Source organism: Microcaecilia unicolor, chromosome 1 (genome assembly GCF_901765095.1).
Source record: "Microcaecilia unicolor chromosome 1, aMicUni1.1, whole genome shotgun sequence".
NCBI classification, from domain to species: domain Eukaryota; kingdom Metazoa; phylum Chordata; class Amphibia; order Gymnophiona; family Siphonopidae; genus Microcaecilia; species Microcaecilia unicolor.
In genome coordinates, this window is record NC_044031.1 from 977,744 (window position 1) to 998,009 (window position 20,266).

At 47.8% G+C, this 20,266-nt stretch overlaps 1 protein-coding gene across 2 annotated transcripts in view; it reads left to right on the plus strand.

Annotated features, from left to right (window-relative positions):
- LOC115461810 (ATP-binding cassette sub-family F member 2) overlaps positions 1–20,266 on the plus strand; it is a 228,516-nt gene that overhangs the window by 18,994 nt on the left and 189,256 nt on the right. The window contains exon 2 of one of the 2 annotated variants that reach the window (XM_030191858.1): positions 17,980–18,175. In XM_030191858.1, coding sequence (XP_030047718.1) covers positions 18,028–18,175 — 148 coding nt within the window. In that variant the 5' untranslated portion in view covers positions 17,980–18,027. Of the gene's footprint in view, positions 1–17,976; positions 18,176–20,266 lie in introns of both variants that reach the window. The other variant, XM_030191868.1, reaches the window with a different exon arrangement.

Genomic DNA, 20,266 nt, shown 5'->3' on the forward strand with positions numbered 1-20,266 from the left:
AAGCAAAGGTTGGTGAAGTTGCCCTTTCAAGGCCTTCTCCTGTTTGGTGAGGAGCTGGAAAACATTGTTAAAGGCCTGGGGGATTCCAAACCTCAGCGCTTGCCCAAAGATAGGCCGAAGCCTTCCTCTAAGGGTCAGGCGGTCCGCTCCTCTTACAGACCTCGCTTCCGTGAAGCTATAAGGTACCGCCCGGGGCGTGCTGCTGGGTTCACTTCTCGTGCCCGCTTTCGCTCGGACAAACGTTCCGCAGCTGCCAGTTCTAGGCAAGGAGTTCAGGGGCGACCCTCTCAATGATGGTGCGCCGGCCCCCTCCTCGTTTCCTGTCATCGGAGGAAGACTTTCCCTCTTTTTCGAGGAGTGGGCCAAAATCTCCGCAGATCAGTGGGTCTTGGACCTGATCAGAGACAGATACCGAATAGAATTCGATGTCCCGGTGAGAGACGTGTTTGTGGAGTCCCGATGCGGTTCTGCCACCAAACGGGAGGCGGTAGAGGAGACTTTGCACAGTCTGTGCCAGATAGGGGCTGTGACCACGGTGCCTCCCGCCGAACAAGGTCTAGGCCGCTACTCCATTTACTTTGTGGTGCCACGAAAAGGCGGGTCTTTTCGCCTGATCTTGGACGTAAAAGAGCTGAACAAGTCCTTAAGAGTGCGGCATTTTCACATGGAAAGCCTGCGCTCTGTCATTGCGGCGGTACAGCTAGGAGAGTTTCTCACGTCTCTGGACCTGAGAGAAGCTTACTTGCACATACCAATTTGGCCCCCGCACCAGATGTTTCTGCGGTTTGCGGTGTTGGGAAAACATTTCCAGTTTCGGGCCTTGCCTTTTGGCCTCGCCACAGCTCCCCGAACCTTCTCCAAGGTAATGGTGGTAGTAGCTGCTTTTCTCAGGCGAGAGGGTATCCGGGTTCACCCGTACCTGGACGACTGGCTCATCAGAGCAGATTCAGAAAAAGAGAGTCATCTAGCTACAGCCAGAGTGGTTTCAGTCCTTCAATCTCTGGGCTGGGTCGTCAATATGGCCAAAAGTTACCTGACCCCCTCGCAATCTCTAGAATATTTGGGGGCCAGGTTCGACACAGCCTCGGGCTATGTGTTTCTTCCCGAGCAAAGGCGGTGCAAGCTTCAGAATCAGGTCTGTCTGCTCCTGAGGATGCCCCGCCCGCGAGCTTGAGACACTGTCCAGCTGTTGGGATCGATGACTGCCACCTTGGAAGTGGTGCCATGGGCGAGATCGCACCTGAGACCTCTACAGTATTCTCTACTTCTACGATGGTCTCCAGTATCTCAGGATTATCAGTGCAGACTTTCTTGGCTCCCTGCGGCCCACCTCAGTATGGAGTGGTGGCTCTCGGACAGCATGTTGCGGCGGAGAATGCCACTGGCGCTCCCCGATTGGTGCCTGGTGGTGACAGATGCCAGCCTGAAGGGCTGGGGCGCACATTGCCATAGGAAGCATACCCAGGGTCTGTGGACGCCCGACGAGTCGGAACCGCCTGGAGTTGAAAGCGGTGTTTCTGGCTCTTCTGGCCTTTCAAGTGACCCTGGAAGGATTGGCTGTCCGAGTGATGTCGGACAACATGAAAGCAGTGGCCTACATAAATCGACAAGGCGGAACTTGGTGCAGAGCTTTAGCCGCGCAGGCCGAATAAATTTGCCACTGGGCCGAGCTGCATCTACAGTTCCTGTCAGCAGCTCACATTGCAGGTCAGAGCAACGTGCAAGCCGACTATCTAAGCAGGCATCAGATCGATCCAGCGGAGTGGGAACTAGCAGCAGACGTATTCCTGCAGATATGTGCCAAATGGGGCAAGCCAGTGATGGATCTTATGGCGACCAGTTCCAATGCCAAAGTCCCGTGCTTCTTCAGCAGACTGAGGGATCCTCGCTCGGCCGGGTTGGATGCCTTGGCTCTACCCTGGCCCCTGGGCTTGCTGTATGTCTTCCCTCCGTGGCCCTTGATAGGGCGAGTGCTCCTGCGGATTCAGCTGCATCCAGGAGAAGTGGTGCTCATCGCCCCGGATTGGCCCAGGAGGCATTAGTATGCGGACCTCCGACAGATGCTGTTGGAGGCTCCCTTTCTGTTACCTCTGGTTCCGCACCTGTTGTCACGGGCCGGTGGCCTTGGAGGACGCCTGCCTCTTTGGTCTTATGGCATGGCGAGAGGGCGCAATTGAGAGATAAAGGCTACTCAAGTAAGGTAATTTCCGCTCTCCTGCAGGCCCGTAAGCGCTCCACTTCTGTGGCTTATGCCAGGATTTGGCGCCAGTTTGAAGTCTGGTGTGTTTCAAGAGCACTTCCTCCGTTGCGGGTTCCTGTCTCGCCGATTCTGGACTTTTTGCAGGATGGTGTACACAAAGGCTTGGCCTATAATTCCCTGCGGGTGCAAGTGGCAGCATTGGCCTCTCTGCGTGGCAAGGTTGAAGGCGTGTCCTTAGCTGTTCATCCAGATGTGGCACGGTTTCTTAGAGGGGTGCTTCAGCTCCGTCCTCCTGTGCGGGCACCTTGTCCAGCTTGGAACCTGGGGTTAGTATTGAAGGCCCTTCAGGGGGCTCCCTCTGAACCGCTTTGGCATGCTTCAGAGAAAGATTTGACACTGAAGGCCGTCTTTTTAGTGGCAATTACCTCGGCGAGACGGGTGTCAGAGCTCCAGGCGCTGTCCTGTAGAGACCCTTTTTTGCAATTCTCAGAGTCAGGGGTCACGGTTCGGACCGTGCCTTCATGCCTGAGGTGGTTTCAGCGTTTCACCTAAACCAGCCTGTTTTTCTTCCCTCCTTTGTTGAGGAGGAGTTTCCAGATTCATTTGGGCAGTTGCACCTTTTGGATGTGCGAGGGACTCTATTGCAGTATCTGCGAATTACAAATGCTTTCAGGACCTCTGATCATCTTTTTGTGCGGTTTGCAGGTCCTCGCAGAGGGTCTTCAGTGTCTAAAGCCACTATTGCCCGTTGGCTCAAAGAAGCTATCTTTTCAGCATATCTGCTGTCTGGCCGGGCTCCGCCTGAAGCCTTTAAGGCACATTCCACAAGAGCGATTTCCTCTTCCTGGGCGGAAACTGGAGCATTATCTCTTCAGGAGATTTGCAGTGCAGCAACATGGGCTTCTAAGCTCTCTTTCGCCCGACATTACAGGCTGGATGTGGCTGCCAGGAGGGATGCGCGTTTTGGAGCACAGGTGCTAGCGCGTGGTGTGGTTTGTTCCCACCCTATTTAGGGATTGCTTTGTTACATCCCATACGTAATGGCTTCTTCCTTGTCATCAAGCAGATGAAGCCATTACGTATGGGTTATGTCCATCAACCAGCAGGGGAGATAGAGAGCACTCAAACTTTCACAGTGCCCTCTTGGCCAGCTAGCTCCACTGCCTCTTCAGTATTCTCTATCTCCCTTAGCAGGGTGGCTGCAGCTTGTTCGAGCTCCAGAAAAATCTGCCGGGAGGTGGTTCCTGGCTTGCCAGTTGTTAACCGGGGTGTTGGAGGCTATAGCAGCTTCACTTTAAAGGCACATAGGTTAGCCCTTTCCCTGCCTTACCCATACCTCTGTGGATGTGGACATATTGCCTTGCTTTCCCTGTCCTTACCCACCAACAGTGGATGCAGGCATATAGGTTTGCCCTTTCCCTGCCTTTCCCACTCATCTGAGCCTCCGGAGTCTTCATTACCTCTGCTTTCCTCACAGCTTAAAAAAAAAAAAAAAAAAAAAAGTTGCGTCGCGTTTTTAAACGCAGAGACGCTGGAACAGAGGTTTTTTGACCTGATTTTCAGCAGGATCGTAGTTGTACACTAGATCCTTTGAGGTAAGAGTGTTTTCCAACTCCTCCGGGGTGGGCCCGCGATCGGGGCGATTTTGGCGCGAACCGCCATTTTGGATTTTACCGCCGTTTTTCGGCGATGGCTGCGGACAATGTAAAGCGCTGTTCCACTTGTGGCAAGTGCAAATCAGCAGCAGGGCTCTGTAAATCGTGCTGTATTGGCGTAGGAGCCGGCCCGAGCATGGCGAGCGATGTTTCTTCCCGCTCTGAGCTGGCAGTGGGCGCCATTTTGCTTACACCGCATGGCGCGGCCTCCGTGGACACGGAGAGACCTGAGCCGGGTGGGGTACCTCGAGATGAGGTTATTTCAGGAGTGGCTAGCACCGGACAGGATTTGGGTGCCCAGGGTGAGATTTTCTCCCCGTATTTTGTGCTTTTGCTGCATAAAGCATACATGATGAAAAGAGCCCTTCCTCAAGGGTCGCCTGAGGCTCCTCTGATTGCCCCCCCGATGGATTCTGGCCTGCGACTGCCCAGTGAGGTTTTTTTCCCGGATGCTTGGCCTAAAGATAAGCGCAGAAGGGTTAATTCCCCTTCAGATTGTGCCAGGCGGTCCACTCCTCGTACAGACCTCGCTTCCGTGAAGCTAGAAGGTACCGCCCGGGGCGTTCTGCTGGGTTTACTTCACTTGCCCGTGGTCAGCAGAGGAACTCCTTTCGCTCGGACAAGCGTTCCGCAGCCGGTGGCTCAAGACCAGGAGTTCAGGGGCGACCAATGATGGTGCGCCGGCCCTCTCCTCAATGCCTGTCATCGGAGGACGGCTTTCCCTCTTTGTCGAGGAGTGGGCCAAGATTTCCTCAGATCAGTGGGTTCTGGACCTGATCAGAGATGGATACAGAATAGAATTCAACGCCCCAGTAAGAGACGTGTTTGTGGAGTCCCGATGCGGTTCTGCCGTCAAACGGGCGGCGGTGGAGGAGACTTTACAAGGTCTGATTCAGTTAGGGGCAGTGACCCCGGTGCCTCCCGCCGAGCAAGGCTGCAGCCGATACTCCATCTACTTTGTGGTGCCGCGAAAAGGTGGGTCCTTTCACCCTATTCTGGACTTAAAAGAAGTGAACAAGTCCCTGAGAGTGCGGCATTTCCACACGGAATCCCTGCGCTCTGTCATTGCGGCGGTTCAGCCAGGAGAGTTTCTCACGTCTCTAGACCTGAAAGAAGCTTACTTGCACATACCGATTTCGCCCCCGCACCAGAAGTTTCTGAGGTTTGCGGTGTTGGGAAAACATTTCCAGTTCAGGGCCTTGCCTTTTGGCCTCGCCACAGCTCCCCGAACCTTTTCGAAGGTAATGGTGGTAGTAGCTGCTTTTCTCAGGCGAGAAGGTATCAGGGTTCACCCGTACCTAGACGACTGGCTCATCAGAGCAGACTCTGCAACAGAGAGCTTCCAAGCTACAGCCAGAGTGGTCTCAGTACTGCAATCTCTAGGCTGGGTCGTCAATATGGCCAAAAGTCACCTGTCCCCTTCACAATCTCTAGAGTTTTTGGGGGCCAGGTTCGACACAGTCTCGGGCTATGTGTTCCTACCCGAGCTAAGGCGGTGCAAGCTTCAGAATCAGGTCCGTCTGCTCCTGAGGATGCCCCGCCCGCGAGCTTGGGACATTGTCCAGCTGCTGGAATCGATGACAGCCACGATGGAAGTGGTACCCTGGGCGAGAGCGCACCTGAGACCTCTACAGTATTCCCTACTCCGGAGATGGTCTCTTATTTCTCAGGATTACCAATGCAGACTTACTTGGCTCCCTGCGGCCCGTCTCAGCATGGAGTGGTGGTTCTCGGACAGCATGCTGCGGCGAGGAATGCCGCTGACGCTCCCCGTTTGGTGCCTAGTGGTAACAGATGCCAGTCTGAAGGGCTGGGGCGCACACTGCAAGGGGAAGCATGCCCAGGGTCTATGGACACCCGAGGAGTCGGAGTGGTCCATCAACCGCCTAGAGTTGAAAGCGGTGTTTCAGGCGCTTCTGGCCTTTCAAGTGACCCTGGAAGGATTGGCTGTCAGAGTGATGTCGGACAACACGACAACGGTGGCCTATATAAATCGACAAGGCGGAACAAGGTGCAGAGCACTAGCCGCGCAGGCCGAACTGATTTGCCACTGGGCCGAGCTGCATCTTCAGTGTCTGTCGGCAGCTCATATTGCAGGTCAGAGCAATGTGCAGGCCGATTATCTGAGCAGGCATCAGATCGATCCAGCAGAATGGAATCTGGCAGACGAAGTATTCCTGCAGATCTGTGCCAAATGGGGCAAGCCCGTGATGGATCTAATGGCGACAAGTGCCAATACCAAAGTCCCGTGCTTCTTCAGCAGACTGAGAGATCCTCGCTCGGCGGGGTTTAATGCCTTGGCTCAACCCTGGTCTCCGGGTCTACTTTATGTGTTTCCCCCATGGCCCTTGATAGGACGCCTGCTCTTGCGGATTCGGCTGAACCCAGGAGAAGTGGTCCTCATCGCCCCGGATTGGCCAAGGAGACCTTGGTATGCAGACCTCCGACAGATGCTCCTGGAGGCTCCTCTGCCGTTACCTCTGGTACCGAACCTGTTGACTCAGGGACCGGTAGCCATGGAGGACGCCGGCCGCTTTGGTCTTACGACATGGCTATTGAGAGGGCGCAATTGAGGGATAAAGGTTATTCCAATCAAGTTATTTCCACTCTCCTGCAAGCCCGCAAGCGGTCCACTTCCGTGGCTTATGCCAGGATTTGGTGCCTGTTTGAGTCTTGGTGTGCTTCCAGAGCCATTGTTCCAATGCGGGCTCCTGTCTCGCCGATTCTGGACTTTTTGCAGGAAGGTGTACAAAAAGGCTTGGCCTATAATTCCCTGCGGGTGCAGGTGGCAGCGTTGGCCTCCCTTCGTGGTAAGGTGGAAGGCGTGTCTTTGGCTGCTCACCCAGATGTGGCATGGTTTCTTAGAGGGGTGCTTCGGCTCCGACCTCCAGTGCGAACACCCTGTCCAGCTTGGAACCTGGGGCTAGTTTTGAAAACCCTGCAGGCATCTCCTTTTGAGCCGCTTCGGCGAGCATCGGAGAAAGACTTGACACTGAAGGCCGTTTTTCTGGTGGCCATTACCTCGGCGAGACGGGTGTCAGAGCTCCAGGCGCTGTCCTGTAGAGACCCATTTCTGCAATTTTCAGAGTCCGGAGTCACGGTTCGGACCGTGCCTTCCTTTATGCCTAAGGTGGTTTCAGCCTTTCACTTAAACCAGCCTATTTTCTTGCCCTCTTTTTCAGAGGAAGAGTTTCCAGAATCTTTTGGCCAGTTGCACCTTTTGGATGTGCGCAGGACTCTGCTGCAGTATCTGCGGGTTACTAACTCTTTCAGGACGTCTGATCATCTGTTTGTTTTGCTGTCCGGTTCTCGCAGAGGGTCTTCAGCGTCTAAAGCCACTATTGCCCGCTGGCTCAAAGAAACTATCTTTTCAGCTTATCTGCTGGCCGGCAGGGTTCCGCCTGTAGCCTTTAAGGCACATTCTACTAGAGCGATTTCTTTCCTCTTGGGCTGAAACTGGAGCACTCTCTCTTCAAGAGATATGCAGTGCAGCAACATGGGCTTCTAAGCTCTCCTTTGCCCGACATTACAGGCTGGATGTGGCTGCCAGGAGGGATGCGCGTTTTGGTGCACAAGTGCTAGCGCGTGGTGTGGCTTGTTCCCACCCTATCTAGGGATTGCTTTGTTACATCCCATACGTAATGGCTTCATCTGCTTGATGACAAGGAAGGGAAAATTAGGTTCTTACCTTGGTAATTTTCTTTCCTTTAGTCATAGCAGATGAAGCCATGAGCCCTCCCTGTATGATTGTCTGTATGCTGTGAATCTGTTTTTCAGGTTCTTTTCTAATTTCCTGAAGTTCCTTCCTTGGGAGAAAGTTGGAAAACAATCTTCAGAATTCATGTTCAGTTTAAATTTAGGAGGATGTGTTCATTCCCTCCAGCATGTTTTTTTTTTTTTTTGAGGATGTGTTGATTCTCTCCAGGAGGCGCGTGTGTTCCCCTCCAGTTCTATAAATAGGAGGATGAGTTCATTCCCTCCAGTGTGTTGGGAGGATGTGTGATTCCCTCCAGGAGGCGCGTGTGTTCCCCTCCACTTATACAATAAGGAGGATGAGTTTATTCCCTCCAGGAGGATGTGCATTCCCTCCTTTATGAGTTCATGCCCTTGTGATGGGCCATCGTTCGCTGTGAGGAAAGCTCTTGTGATTCCCATTGCTGTTTGCCATACTGCTTTGGAAGCTTCAAATACTGAAGAGGCAGTGGAGCTAGCTGGCCAAGAGGGCACTGTGAAAGTTTGAGTGCTCTCTATCTCCCCCTGCTGGTTGATGGACACAACCCATACGTATGGCTTCATCTGCTATGACTAAAGGAAAGAAAATTACCAAGGTAAGAACCTAATTTTCCCATATAGTGTATAAAAGTAACATGTATAGAGAGAACATTAATGGAATAACAGATGAAAATGGTACTGTACTAAAGTTCAGATGATGTCTCATTATGGTATGTTTTGTTAAAGAGGTGGGTCTTCAAGAATTTCCGAAAGTTGATTAGATTGTGCATTTTTTTCATAGCAGTTGGTAGTGCATTCCATAGCTGTTTGCCTATATATAAGAAAAACTGGATACATGTGTCAGTTTGTATTTTAGTCCTTTACAGCTTTGGAAATGGAGATTTAGGAATGTGCGAGATGATATTTTGCAGTTCCTGAGTGGTAGATCTGTGAGGTCTGACATATAGACCGGAGCATCTCCATGAATGATTTTGTGAATCAAGGTACAGATCTTGAACATAATGCGTTCCTTGATTGGGAACCAGTGCAGTTTCTCTCTAAGGGGTGTGGCTCTTTCGTGTTTTGCTTTACCAAATATGAGTCTGGCTGCAGTATTCTGGGCTGTCTGAAGTCTCTTGATGATTTGGTCTTTACAGCCAGTGTACAGAGCATTGCAAAAGTCTAAGTGACTTAACACCATTGACTGCACCAGGCTGCGAAATATATCTCTTGGGATTAGAGGTTTAACTCTCTTAAATTTCCACATTGAATGGAACATTTTCTTAGTGGTATTTTTCACATGACTTTCCAATGTAAGATTTCGGTCAATGGTGACTCCAAGAATTTTCAAGGTTTCCGATACGGGAAGGGTGAAATGAAATCAAAAGTTGTCTTTTTAGGGATTGTTAATCTGATATCAGCTAGTGACCTAAGGGTTCTCTTTGGTTGATACAAGTTAATATATTGCAAAAGGTAATTGGGACTCATACCCTATAAAACCTTAAAAGTTATAGTCAACAACTTGAACTCTACCTTAGCCTTACAAGGAAGCCAATTAAAATACGATGTAGCACACTCAAACCGAGCACCTTCACATACCGGCTTTGCAGCAGCATTCTGAACTATCTACAGTCTTCTCAATTTTTTATCTGGAAGTCCTAACACCACTGACAGAACAGCCACCTGGAAAAGGGAAGGGTCTAAGAAATGCTTACTCGGTTGCAACATTTTCAGAGTTTAAATAATGGTTTATGGACCACATTATTCACTTTCGTGGAACCCCCAGTTATTTTATCTTATCCCTAGTGGGAATCTTTTCCTTCTAACTTAAATGGATTTGTGGCTTACAACATGGGGAGCATCCAACCCAAAGAGCATTAGTTCTATCAGGATTAATATTTAAATTGTGACCACATCCACATATAACACAGTAAAAACCCTATTCATAGAAGAAGCTACTGAGTCCACATCAGAAACAAATGAAAACAAAAGAACAATATAATATCATCTGCATAAGAAAAGTTGTTAACATCAAAAACATTCAAAAACTTCCCTATATCTTTCAAATAAAAATTAAAAATAGTTGAAAGAGGAGATCCCTAAGGAACACCATGTTTCATGTCCCAAGGAGATAAGTGTTTGGGTTTTTTTGTTTATTTTTTCCTGCCTGAAACCTTGCAGAGATCCATTCACAGAAAGCCATCAAACATTATCTGCTAGGTCTACTTCTGATGGTTTAGTAAGCAGAATATTATGGATCAGCATAACAAGTGACCCTGGTGACCCTTATTCAAAATTAAACGCAACTCAGAAGTCCAGCTAAAACTATCTCAGTACTAAACAGAAGGCAAAAGCCTGATTACATTGGATCGAGAAGCTGATGAGGGTCCAAATAAGACTGAAACCACTTAGTAACAACCAACTCCCTTATTTTTGCAATTGTTCGAATATTTCCTACCTAAATTTTGTTCTTTTAATAAAGGTATTAACACAGTCTTTCCCAGTGACTTCGGATAACAACCCTCTTGCAACAGGGAATTAATCCTAGTCTGTGCATAAAATAGCACCTTCTTTGGCACAGATCTGAACATGGATCCAAAATACACGATCCCCTCTGAAATTAGGTATTGATAAAGCAGAAATAAATTTCATCAAACGACAACCACACACTGTCTACTGGATGATAATAAAGTGCTTGTGGTTCATCTAAAACCTCATCCCTTGAAATATTAGGAATAGAATCCAAAAATGTGCAAACCTCAGGCATTAGCAACAAATTTATTACTGACTGGGTGTGATGAAAGAGGGAATGACTTAATCAATTTCAAAAGTTTGTGAGATACGTTTACATTCTCTAAAACATTTTGAGAATATTTCCTTTTCTCCACCCTAATCATATCTTTATACATACATCTTGCTCTGCTTTCTCTATGTCAGTCTATCTTGTGGATCATGTGTCCTGAGCCAATTTTCCCAGGTTGTCTTCCTTAATTGCTTGTTATGTATTGTTTTTTTGGTCACATAATAAAACACCAAAGGAACCTTACATAAATATCTTTGTTTTGACCATTGGTGGGGTTTGTGTAATGTTTATCCCATTTGTATTTGAAGACAACCCTAGGCTTGGGAGTTCCATCTGTGTAACTCATTGTATCTCGTTATTTATTTATTTTTAGTACATTTATACCCCGCATTTTCCCACTAGTGCGGGCACAACGTGGCTTACAGGGTTACATAAGATTACAATTCAATGAGGGTAGTGATACAAAAAGACAAAAAAATGGTTAGAACATGAAGATAATATAAGGATGCAGGACAAGGTTGATGCAGTCGGTGGTGAAACTGGTGCAGTCACGAGGAGGAAGGTGAGGGCTGTTTGTTATTGTTGGGATAAGCTTTCTTGAATAAAAATGTTTTTAAGGATTTCTTGAAAAGCTGGTGGTCGTCAGTCTCTTTTAGATATCTAGGTAGACCGTTCCAAGACTTTGGGCTGACGTAGGAGAAGGAAGAGGAAAAGAGTAATTTATATTTAACAGACTTGCGGCTTGGATAGTGTAAGTTATGGTAGGATCGAGCAGTCATGGAAGCATTTCTGGAGGGTAGATCTATCTTTTTAACTTAATGACACCACCATTAGCCAAATCGCTATCAAACCAAGGACTCAACCTGTTCATCTATGTAGATGATGTCACGATATACATCCCGTTCAAACAAGATATAACCGAAATCACGAATGAAATCACACACAGCCTTCAAATAATGAACTCATGGGCGGACGCATTCCAACTAAAGTTAAATGCAGAAAAAACACGTCTCATCGTGTCCTCACAATACAATACAAACAAACCCACTACCATAAACACCCCGGATTACAACCTTCCGGTCTCGGACAGCTTGAACATTTTGGGAGTCATAATTGACCGAAACCTCACACTCGAAGATCATGCGAAAAATACAGCAAAGAAAATGTTGTACTCAATGTGGAAACTTAAAAGGATCAAACCTTTCTTCCCAAGGGAAGTATTCCGCAGCCTAGTACAATCAATGGTACTAAGCCATCCAGACTACTGCAATGCCATTTATGCCGGATGCAAAGAACAAATCATTAAGAGTGCTTCAAACCGCTCAAAATACAGCAGCCAGACTCATATTTGGGAAAGCGAAATACGAAAGCGCCAAGACCCCTAAGAGAGAAACTACACTGGCTCCAACTAAAAGAATGAATTGCGTTCAAAATTGTTCACGGTGAAGCCCCGACCTATATGTCAGACCTTATAGACTTGCCTACCAGGAACGCAAAAAGATCAGCATGCACATTCCTCAATCTCCACTATCCTAACTGCAAAGGGCTAAAATATAAATCCACATATGCGACCAGTTTCTCATACATTAGCACGCAGCTATGGAACGCACTACCGAAGGCCATGAAAACAACACAAGACTTAACTATCTTCCGAAGGCTACTGAAAACAGATCTGTTCAAGAAGGCATACCATAAACATCCATCTTCTTAAATACTAAATAATAAGACTTTACACGACCTAGACATAACTGAATTCTCATCACTAGACTGATTAACATCTTCGCTATTAATTGAACAAGCACTACCACTTTAATCTTTATGACGAATAGGATCTCTCCATAGTCGATGACCTAATGTAGGTTACAATCCAACTTATTACTCAGGAACCTTCATGCATTACCATATATTCTTCCTTACTATGTATAGGCACATGATATATAGCTAAACCATGTACTGTTCCATGTATGTTCTGTTCTGTTCTATGCATATTACCATGTATGTATGCACCATAACGCATTACTACTACTACTACTACTACTTAGCATTTCTATAGCGCTGCCAGGGTTACGCAGCGCTGTACAAGTTTAAACATGGGGAAGGACAGTCCCTGCTCAAGAGAGCTTACAATCTAAAGATAACAAGCTATGTAGTCAGTATAGGTATCATGAATGGGGAAGGTGGTTAGGCGCCAAAAGCAAGGGAGAAGAGATGGGCTTTGAGTAAGGACTTGAAAATGGGCAGGGAGGGCGCATGGCGTATGGGCTCGGGAAGTCTGTTCCAGGCATAAGGTGATGCGAGGCAGAAGGGGCGGAGTCTGGAGTTAGCGGTGGTGGAGAAGGGTACAGATAGGAGTGATTTGTCCTGAGAGCGGAGGTTACGGGTGGGAACATACGGGGAGAGGAGGGTAGAGAGGTAATGGGGGGCTGCAGATTGAGTGCACTTGAAGGTCAATAGGAGAAGCTTGAACTGTATACGGTAGCGGATCGGGAGCCAGTGAAGCGACTTGAGAGAGGTGATATGAGAGTATCGGTTCACGCGGTAGATAAGACGTGCGGCGGAGTTTTGGACAGATTGAAGGGGGGATAGGTGGCTAAGCGGGAGGCCAGCAAGGAGAAGGTTGCAATAGTCAAGACGAGAGGTAACGAGCGAGTGGACGAGGGTTCGGGTGGTCTGTTCAGAGAGGAATGGGCGAATTTTGCTAATATTATAGAGGAAGAAGCGACAGGTCTTAGCTGTCTGCTGGATATGGGCAGAGAAGGAGAGGGAGGAGTCGAAAATGACTCCGAGATTGCGGGCTGAAGAGACGGGGAGGATGAGGGCGTTGTCAACAGAGACGGAAAGTGGGGAAAGAGGAGAAGAGGGTTTGGGTGGAAAGACAAGGAGCTTAGTCTTTGCCATGTTCAGTTTCAGATGCCGGTTGGACATCCAGGCAGCGATGTCTGAAAGGCAGGCCGAAACTTTGGCCTGGGTTTCGACTGTGATGTCGGGAGTGGAGAGATAAAGCTGGGTGTCATCAGCATAGAGATGGTACTGGAAACCGTGTGATGAGATCAGCGAGCCCAGGGAAGAGGTGTATATCGAGAAAAGAAGCGGTCCAAGGACAGATCCTTGAGGAACCCCAACAGAGAGCGGGATGGGGGTGGAAGAAGAGCCATTAGAAAATACTCTGAAGGTGCGTTGGGAAAGATACGAAGAGAACCAGGAGAGGACGGAGCCCTGGAACCCGAATGAGGACAGTGTGTCAAGAAGTAAATTATGATTGACAGTGTCAAAGGCGGCAGATAGGTCGAGGAGGATGAGGATGGAATAGTGACCTTTGGATTTGGCAAGGAACAGGTCATTGCAGACTTTACAGAGTGCTGTTTCTGTCGATTGAAGTGGATCGAGGACGGCCTGAGAGGAGAGGAAATCAAGGCAGCGGCTGTGGACAGCGCGTTCAAGTAATTTGGAGAGGAAGGGTAGGAGAGAGATGGGGCGGTAGTTGGAGGGACAGGTGGGGTCAAGTGATGGTTTTTTGAGAAGTGGTGTGACTACAGCGTGCTTGAAGGTGTCAGGCAGGGCCGGTCTTAGGCAGAGGCGACCGAGGCGGCCGCATAGGGCCCCGCGCCTAAGGGGGCCCCACGCGCCTTGCCTCTGCCTTGCCTCTCCGACCACGCTCACCTGCCCTCCACCCGTCTGAGCCCCCCCTCCCCGACCCGCCAAACAACCCTCTTCTGCCGCCCGCACCTCACCTGACCCGACCCAGCATTTTAAAAAAACCTCCAAGCGGCGGTGCCGGTGCCTCGCGTCTGAGAGAAGAAAACTCGCTTCATCGTTGGCCGGCCTTCCCTCAAGTCCCGCCCTTGCGGAAGTTACATCAGAGGGCGGGACTTGAGGGAAGGCCAGCCAACGACGAAGCGAGTTTTCTTCTCTCAGACGCGAGGCACCGCCGCTTGGAGGTTTTTTTAAAATGCTGGGTCGGGTCAGGTGAGGTGCGGGCGGCAGAAGAGGGTCGTTTGGCGGGTTGGGGTGGGGGGGCTCAGACGGGAGGGGTCTCAGGTGGCTGGAGGGAGGGGGAGCAGCAGGGGAACGAGGAGACTCGCGTCGCGGACATGGGTGGAGGGCAGGGGGGACGGGGGGGTTACTGGACATAGGTGAATGGCAGTTGGCAAGAGGGACAGGAGGGTCGCTGGACATGGGGTGGATGGAGGGGAGGGGGGCTTCTGGACATAGGTGGATGGCAGGGGCAGGCAGGGAGGACAGGAGGGGCGCTGGGCATGGGTGGATGGCAGGGGAGGGGGTTTTCTGGACATAGGTGGATGGCAGGGGAGGGCAGGGGGCACAGGAGGGTCGCTGGACATGGGTGGATGGCAGGGGAGGGCATAGGGGACGGGGGGTTGCTGGACATGGATGGCAGGGGGACAGGAGGGTCACTGGACATGGGTGGATGGCAGGGGAGGAGGTTCTGGACATAGGTGGATGGCATGGGAGGGCAGGGGGCACAGGAGGGTCGCTGGACATGGGTGGATGGCAGGGGAGGGCATAGGGGACGGGGGGTTGCTGGACATGGATGGCAGGGGGGACAGGAGGGTCGCTGGACATGGGTGGATGGCAGGGGAGGGGTTTCTGGACATAGGTGGATGGAGGGGTGGGCAGGGAGGACAGAAGGGCGCTGGACATGGGTGGATGGCAGGGGAGGGGGTTTCTGGACATAGGGGGAGGGCAGGGGGCACAGGAGGGTCGCTGGACATGGGTGGATGGAGGGGAGGGGGGTCTCGACATAGGTGGATGACGGGAGGGCAGAGGGCAGGGGGGGGTTGCTGGACATAGATGGATGGGCAGGGGGGACAGGAGGGTCGCTGGACATGGGTGGATGGAGGAGCGAGAAGAAATGCTGGACATGGATGGAGGCGAGGGAAGAGTGAGGAAGGAGATGAGGTGAGGGAAAAGGAAGAGAGGAGAAAAAAGTGCACATGGTTATAGAAAATAGGCAGAAGCTGGATCCACTGGACAGTCAAGTCTGTGGAGGACCCAGCTTTTACTTACGGATGTAGGGCAAGAAATGAAGAAGAAAGGCGGAAAGTAAAGAAATAAATGGAAAGGAAGCCCTGGAAACGGAGTTAAGAGGACAGATAGCAGCACAATCGGATACTGAGCCAGCATGATCAGAAAAACAAAGTCACCAGACAACAAAGGTAGAAAAAACTATTTTATTCAGGATTTATTAATTGGAATATGTTAGTTTTTGGAAATGTGCATCTGTGATATTTTTCATGTAAGTTTTAATTTTTGTAGTATTGCTACATGCTGAGTCTGACTTCTTGAGGTAACTTTCCAGTTCACTATTTGCATTCATGTGTTTTTCAGGTGTGATCAAGGAAGGTGCAGTATTCTGCTAGTGTATAGTTTGCAGCCCTTTTTGTTTGTTTTTTTTCACTAGGTTGTGCACTGGTGTTTTAGAGCCCGGTGTAATTACAGTTGCCTTTCCACGCCACGCATAAGGTTGTAGCTCGTCCTGTCCTTGGAATTAGTGCTGTTTATGGTTTGTTAAGGTTATGAGTGTGTGTTTGCACACGTTTGTGTATAGTGTTTTGCAGTGGAGAGATTGTGTGTTGGCCTTACTAAGGTGGCACCAAATATCAGAAAGGGTGTAGAGCCTAAATCATGACACACTACCTCTAAAAGGGTATTTTGTGGCTCTACATGAGAATTGTGATATTATGATCCCTTGCTAGCTTCATATTGTTGACGGTCTGCATTTTCCGTATGGCTGGTATATTGGTGTATAAGGTATTAATTGTGACTTTTTTTTTTTACTTATTTTTTTTCTATGTGTTGTCAGACAATTATGGATGACAGAGTCGGAGTCTTCTTGAGTCAGAGAGTTGTGGTATATATTTTAAAACAATTTTAATACCTTGGTGGTCTATATGTTTTTATATTGTACATTATATTTTACATATCACTTTATTTTATTGTATATCTTTTCATTTCATTTTTATTTTATTGCATATATGGGTCACAGAGTAGGGGAATTTGAAAGTACTGAATCTTTTCTTAATATTTTTCCTTTATTCTCCTTTGTTATGAGAATTGGAACTACTAATTGTAGTGGACTTGAACTGAATAATTTCTGGGGAGGGGAGGTTTCACGATAGCATTGTGCTTATTATTTCAATCAGTTTTTTGTACAAGTTTAGCTTCATTTGTCTTTATTTGAAATTTCATAAATAAAAAAATGTTCTAAAAATGGAATAATCTTATGGGGTGAGCTAGGGTGGGGGCGGGGCTACGGTGGGGCAGGGCTATGGTGGGGGTGGGGCTAGGATGGGGCCCCACCCAAATTGGACTGCATAGGGCCCCGCACTTGCTAAGACCGGCCCTGGTGTCAGGGACCGTAGCAGTGGAGAGAGAGAGGTTGAGGATGTGACAGATTGAGGGGTTAACTGTAGGAGAGATGTTGGTAAGCAGATTGATGGGAATGGGATCAGAGGAACAGGTGGTGCACTTAGAGGAAGAAAGAAGGCGAGCAGTTTCCTCTTCGGTGATTACCATTTGTAATTCCGTTACCCGGAAATGGCAACCGCCACTACGGCAAATGTAAGCCACATTGAGCCTGCAAATTGGTGGGAAAATGTGGGATACAAATGCTACAAATAAATAAATAAATAAAGCTTGCATGTAGGCAGGGGTTTCCCCATAGATTATCTTGTGAGTCAATGAGCAGATTTTGAAGGTAAGACGATCTATAATGGGGGGCCAATGTAGTTTGAAATGAAGAGGTTGAGCATGATCAAAGCGTGATTTGCCTAATATTAGCCTTGCAGCTGTGTTTTGAGCAGTCTGTAGTTTGTTCAGAAGGAATTTTCGGCAACCAGCATGAATTCCACTGCAGTAGTCCATATGTGATAGGACCAACCAGTGAGTGAGGGTTCGAAAGAGCTCCCTCGTGAGGAAATGTCTAACGCCGCAACATTGAGTGGAACATTCTTTTTGTGATGAGATTAACTTGATTATTGTCAGAGAAAGTTGAATTCTTTAACTGTAAGGGATTTTCTTTGATGACAATAATACAGTGAGTCACACAGTTTACCTGTCTCCCTGTTGGAAGTTGTCTCTCCAGTTAAAGTAGCTTTTAGCTTGACCAGCAAGTGAACTTAGTAACAGCATATCTAGTAGCACATGGTAACAGTACATTTGAGACACAAGGTCATACTTGGCATATTCTGCTTAGGAGAGAGCTTCATTACTGTTGTAGTATACACAAACCCATTTGGAGCCATCAAAGAGGGACCCCAGTGTGTGAGAGTCTCCTCTGAACCTGGTAGGAGAAAATCGTGAGACCCATTAGTGTGTTGCTCTTTACTGTCATCGGAGAATATCAATTACATTCAAGTAGCTGACTCTGGGCAAGTTACTTAATCCTCCGTTGTCCCAGGTACAAAAACTTAGATTGTGATCTCACTGGGGACAGAGAAAATTCCTGCATATAGTAAGTGTAAAATCGCTTTCTTTGTACCACAGAAAGGCAGTATATCAAATCTATGATTGTTTACCCTTTAAGATAAGTCTAGTTATTTTTGGATAGTTTGCTACTAAAATAATCCTGATTGTTCATTTTCTTCCTGCAGGGCCAAAATCTGTTTGGGAGACAAGCACATCACCTGTGAGCAGCAACCATGCCCTCAGACCTGGCCAAGAAAAAAGCAGCAAAGAAGAAACTGGCAGCCAAATCTCGTCAGCGACCAAAGAAAACTGAGGAGAATGGAGATCTTGGGGCTGAGGAGTTAGAGAAGAACGACAAAGTTAATGGTAGAGAAAGCCCAGGTGAGACACCTCCCATTCTTATTGTTTAAGGAATTTTGGGGGCTGCCTCTGCTGTTGATGTTGAAAGGAACAGTATCTCCCATGAATAGCATCCCATAAAGCCTCTGCATTACCCTTAAAAACCCACCAGAGGGTCAACTCTTTCTGACAAGCCCTGCACAGGCCTCAGGCGGGCCTGCTCCTATACCAGGAACCTCCTACCTGCGATTAGGTACCTTATTGGCCATCTATTCTATGGCAATTTCTTGTAACACTGCAACTTGATGATAACCTGGAAGTCACTCAGCTTCCAGAGAGGTTTTCACAGACAACACACCCCAATAAAATCTGGTATCATAGGGACTCACATGGGTCATATGGTTTTACCAAAGGTGAATTGTGCTAAACGAATCTCATTGAGTTCTTTTGACTGGGTGACCAGAGAATTGGATCAAGGACGTGTGCTAGATGTAATCTGCTTGAATTTCAGCAAAGCCTTTGATGCAGTACCTCATAGGAGGCTCTTGAATAAACCTGGCAGGCTGAAGTTAGGACCCAAAGTGGTGAACTGGATTAGGAACTGGTTGACAGACAGATGCCAGAGGGTGCTGGCCAGTGGAATTCACTCGGAGGAAGGAAAGGTGAGTAGTGGAGTGCCTCAAGGATCGGTGCTGGGCTGATTCTGTTCAATATATTTGTGAGCGACATTGCCAAAGTGTTAAAAGATGAAGTTTGCCTTTTTTCAGATGATACCAAATTTTGTAATAGAGTGGACACCCATGAGAGAGTGGACAACGTGAAAAAGGATCTGCAAAAGTTAGAAGAATGTTTCAGTGTTTGGCAGTTAAAATTTAATGCAAAGAAGTGCAGAGTGATACATTTGGAGAATAGAAATCCAAGGGAACCCGTATGTCCTAGGAGGTGGGAGGGGAGAGGGAGCTTGGGGTAATGGTATCTGAGGATCTTAAAGTAACAAAACAGAGTGACAGGGCGATTGCCATAGCCAGAAGGATGCTACGCTGTATAGAGAGAGGTATAGCCAGCAGAAGAAAGGGGATGTTGAAACCCCACCTAGAGTATTGTGTTCAGTTTTGGAGAGCGACATAAGGTTTGATTGTAAACATAATGGAAAAGCACGTTGAGACATCCCCTGATGAAGCAAAGGTGAAATGGGTCCCTGTTGGGATTGGCCATATTAAGTGCTTTTTCCCACATTTGATATATAAAGTTTGACCAATAGAGAGGAATTGTTATACTTCAGGTGCACATATAAGGAAATTTAATGAAGAAAATTAATAAAAAATTGATGGATTTGGACATTGAGCATCACTTGGAGGATTTTTTAAGCCAATGAAAGATACGAGCTGGAAGATATTGGGAGTTTGTTAATACTTCCTTTATCGCTATTGAGAGTTTCCAGCAATTACTGAGGCTTTTTCCTCCCATACTATAGAAATTCAGTGTTTATATGAAGTATGTTGACCCCTCTCAGTGAAATACATTTACTATTCCACTGTTTCAATTTGAGTGTTATACTAGGTTTTTAATTGGAGTATATTTTGAATTGTTCAGTTTTGGAGGCCATATCTTTCTAAGGATGTAAAAACTAGAACTAGTCCAGAGGAAGGCAACAAAAATGATAACGAGGTTTGCGCCAAAAGACGTGTGAGAAGGGACTGGAAGACCTGAATATATATACCCTAGAGGAAAGGAGGGACAAAGGAGATATGATTCAGACATTTAAATACTTAAAAGGTATTAATATAGAAACAAATCTCTTCCAGAGAAGGGGAAATGGTAAAACTAGAGGACATGAATTGAATTTGCAGGGTGGTAGACTTAGGAGTAATGTCAAGAAATTATTTTTCACAGAGAGGGAGGTCGAAGCCTGGAATGCCCTCTCGAGGGAGGGATACAGACAAAAACAATGACAGAATTCATAATGGTGTGAGATAAACACAAAGGATCTCTAATTAGAAAATGAATGGTATAAATAAAAAAACCCTAAACTTAAAATGGGTGCATGTGTGTGGATTTGTCCTGTGCCGCTTAAATAGCGACTCCAGCTGTGATGACCGAGGGCCGGTGCCGGGCAGACTTGTACAGTATGTC